We start from the raw sequence: 3605 nt of genomic DNA, 5'->3' as shown, positions 1-3605 counted from the left end.
CTCTGGTGTCAGGGATGTTGTCCCTAGGTCTTGAGGTCTGTCTTCAGTGGCTCCTCTAGGTGCACAGCCTAGGAGGAGCACCAAGCCTGTTTTGTCTGGCCTGAACCTATACCATGCACTCCAAGTTGCTGCAACTGATGCTCCAATAGCATCATTCAGTGCCACAGAGAGCAAAGCATGCTCAGCTCCTGCAGGAACCAGGCACCCATAGAGGAGCAACTTAAAGGGGGGGCACAGGGCTCCCCAAGCAGTGCCCATGCATGGCTCTGCAATGGGGAGCACAGTTAGAGAGCTCCCTGGGACCCACCAAGCATCTATCTCCCACTCCCCTGCCTTTGGGCATGGTGGCTTCAGGCAGCATTTCCAAGGTCCAAGTTAATTATGCTAATGCAGCTCCTCCGTCAGCAGTTCTCCTTATTGATGTATTTGCTCGATTTCTTCAGGCATGAGAAATACATGTCATCATCTGCCTGCCCCATCCCCATCTCTTCATGAGTCTGTGCCGGGGAAGGGTAGCCAGCCCCATGGTGGCCTCCATGGCCACACAGCGCTACTGGTCTGCCCTATTCTGGCAATGGCAAAGCGAGGAACAGGGGACCTCAAGGAGTTCAGCCAGCCAAAGAGGAGCTTGAAGACGGAGCATTGGTGTGATGCTTCACCAAGGGGCTCTCTAGGGTGGTAGTTTGCTTTATGTGGCCATGGTCAAAGCACTGTCTCCTGGGTGAGTCAGGGGAATGATATCTGATGAGGTTACCTGTGTGTCTATGCTGCTTTCAACTGGGAATTGCTCCCGTCTGGCCGAGTCTGAGCCCCAGGAGAGCTCCATCCCTTGCAGATTTTGCTGCAATGTGAAGAGATAAGTCATTCGGTGACGCATGGGAAGAGGAGGGAAAGAAAAAAGTTTTGGAAATCCTTTAGTACCCTGAAACTTTGTTATGTTCCAGTGACATTTCCTAAGTGATTAAAAAAAAGAATCCTTGAGAAAGACGAGGATCATCAAATCAAAGCAATTTAGCACATTGTGACAAGAAAGATTAGCCCTGCCCAGTGCTCATCTTGGTTGAAAATGATTTAAATAAAGCTATAAATCTTCTGGAAATTATGCAACATTTTGTGTCAGCTGGAAACTCCTGCCTAGATTTGTGTGTGTAAAATTCAAGAATTAAACTCACGTTACTTTGTAAGTGATCCATCTGAGACGTTCATTTCCACGCGGGCAGAGCAAGGAGGCAGCTGCTTGTCTGGCAAATGTGTGACTTTACCTGACCTGTTGTCACCACTGCAGCCTCGCTGCCCCGCTCCCATTCCCAGCTCCTCTGCAGGGCAGCTGACAGGCTGGAGCACAAGGACAGCCCATGGACCTGGGCAGCTGCCTTTGAGTGGGGTTGATGAGCATGGTCCTGGCTGCCTGGCTTCAGGCTGATTGGTCTTTCACTGAAAGACTGCAGCGAGAATTAATGTCTTGTATTGGCCCAATAGAGAACACTGGAATCAAAAAGCCAAGGGAAAGAAGTTAAACCAACAAACCAAAAAGAGAAAAGGCATTTGGATGGGCGGATCTTACAGTGTGTGCCCAGAGCTCATTTATTCTACTGGTAACTTCACCTGTTGATCTAGTGTAGGGCATAATCCTCCCTGTGAATTGTGACTTGGTATTGGCTGACGTGGCTCTGCCTGCCCACAGAATTGTGCTTCTTGAACACATACCTGTAGATGCAGGGCAGAGACACAGTGCTGCTGCTTTCCCCACTCAGAGCCCTCAGAGCTCATCTGGATGTGCAGGTTGCTGCTTTGATGTGAGCTTGACCCAGCTGTGAGGTTTAAACTTCGCACTGGGTTTTTGTTTCCTATAAAATGACACCAGAGATGAGACAGAAGATCTTCCAGTCCTTCCTGATGTCCCAGAGAAGGAGACACTCAAATACCAGTGTTACCATGGCCATATGACTGTATCATGCCCTGTGGACGTGTATCTGCATGCCAACACCTGACCTTTCTCTGCTGAGGGCACAATTGCTGTCTGTGATTGTATCCAGAGAGCTTATCTTGGGTTTTTTTGTTTTTTTTTTTTAAATTTATTTACTTTATTACCCTTCCCTGTTGGAGGGCTGCCATTCTGGATGCAGATCATCATTATTTCATGTCAGTCAAGTGAGCCTAGCAAATAGGAAGCCGCTTCTTCAATGTCTACTTAAAGATTATTCCTGGTAGAGACAGGGATGGAACAAATTAGTTAAAATAATAGAAGGGAAAAAAAAGAGATTAATTCAAAATTTCTCTGGGCTTTTCAGCTCCAACTGGATGGTACCAGACTTCTTTTTCCAGAGTGTGGGGACCTGTGCAGAAGAGAAGTGAGAGAAAGTAGGGGAACAGCTGTCGCCCCAGAACAGGTCGCTCTTGGATCTGTGCTCCCCAGAAAGGGGGAAAACTGGCATGCCAGTTTGGGACCGATGGGCAATAACCTCTTTGTTCTCTGTCCCACTTTGCAGCTTGCTCGCCTGACCTGGTGGACAAGACACAGAAAAGCACCTGCCATTGACCTGAAAAATGACAAGAGCGCAGCAGCGGAGATTAATCCAGCCAATGGAGAGAGCGTCTTGGTTGAAAGTGCAGATTCAGGCGATAAGGAGGAGGCAGGTAGGGTGGCTGTCTGTGAACAAGGATGCTCATGTGCATGTGGGTGAACAGCCAAGATCTCATCTCCAAAGCTTGAGAGGCCACCCATTACACTCACTGGAGTGGTGTGTATTTACAGATGTACCTGTTACAAATGGGTAATGTGAAAAATGAAGGCATTGTGGTTCTTGGTTCTCCCAAGACATCTTCTAGCATTTACCTTCATGTCACATCCTCTGAATGGCTCAGAAGAGCTGTCAGTCCTGGAAAAAAAAAATTCAGATCCTCTACCACTCAGTAAAATGTTTTTCCTCCTCCTCCCTAGAGCAAGTTATTTACCAATGCAAACTATCCCAGTCTAGTTCTGCCCAAGTCACAGCGTCATGTTAGCACTTCAGGCCTGGACCCTTAATGATGTGCTGGACATCTTAGAATGGAGTCAATGGGGTTTATGAACATCTCTTGGGAGGGTGGAGGTCTGTGCTACCGGAACACTGTTCCCCACCCCATTGGCATTGGGGCTTTGTGCCACGACACTACATCTATTTGTCTGTCTCACAAAGCAGCTGTGGAGCACTACTGCAGGTATAACTAAGACAGCAGCTACCACTAGCACTATGAAAGTCACAGCAGGCTCTGTAATTTCAACTTTCAGCACATAGAAGTGGCATGCCTTCCTGTCCTCATCGTTGCTAGGAGGTAAACCCCTTGTGTCTGTGCTAGAGATGCCTCCTGCTTACCCCTGGGTGGGCTCTGCTTGTCCAGTGATGCTGTAACATACTATATCAAAACACATCATGGTCTGTGAGAGCACCTGGAGCAGATGTGCACTTTGTGGATGTCCCAGGATAAATACACAGGCCTCGGTTTTCTCATTTAGATTATGCCAGTAGTATCGTCCATCTTCCCTTAGGATGTAAGCCATGGTTAAAACTCAAACTCAGATTGCTTAAAAGGCTGTGTGTCCTGCCAAGGGTATCTAATAAGAA

General features: G+C 47.8%; 1 protein-coding gene across 1 annotated transcript in view; it reads left to right on the top strand.

The window, feature by feature from the left end:
• The window catches only part of SLC5A9 (solute carrier family 5 (sodium/sugar cotransporter), member 9), a gene marked incomplete at its 3' end in the record, with an annotated part of 21046 nt that extends 18409 nt beyond the window's left edge, over nt 1-2637 (top strand). The window contains exon 14 of the mRNA XM_010135849.1: nt 2490-2637. Within this exon, the coding sequence (XP_010134151.1) occupies nt 2490-2637 (148 nt within the window). The remainder of the gene's footprint in view (nt 1-2489) is intronic.
• Nucleotides 2638-3605: the final 968 nt, after the last annotated feature.

Source organism: Buceros rhinoceros, unplaced genomic scaffold (genome assembly GCF_000710305.1).
Source record: "Buceros rhinoceros silvestris isolate BGI_N320 unplaced genomic scaffold, ASM71030v1 scaffold5205, whole genome shotgun sequence".
Classification (NCBI taxonomy): domain Eukaryota; kingdom Metazoa; phylum Chordata; class Aves; order Bucerotiformes; family Bucerotidae; genus Buceros; species Buceros rhinoceros.
The sequence above is the reverse complement of the archived record's forward strand: the minus strand, read 5'-3'. Positions and strand labels throughout refer to the sequence as shown.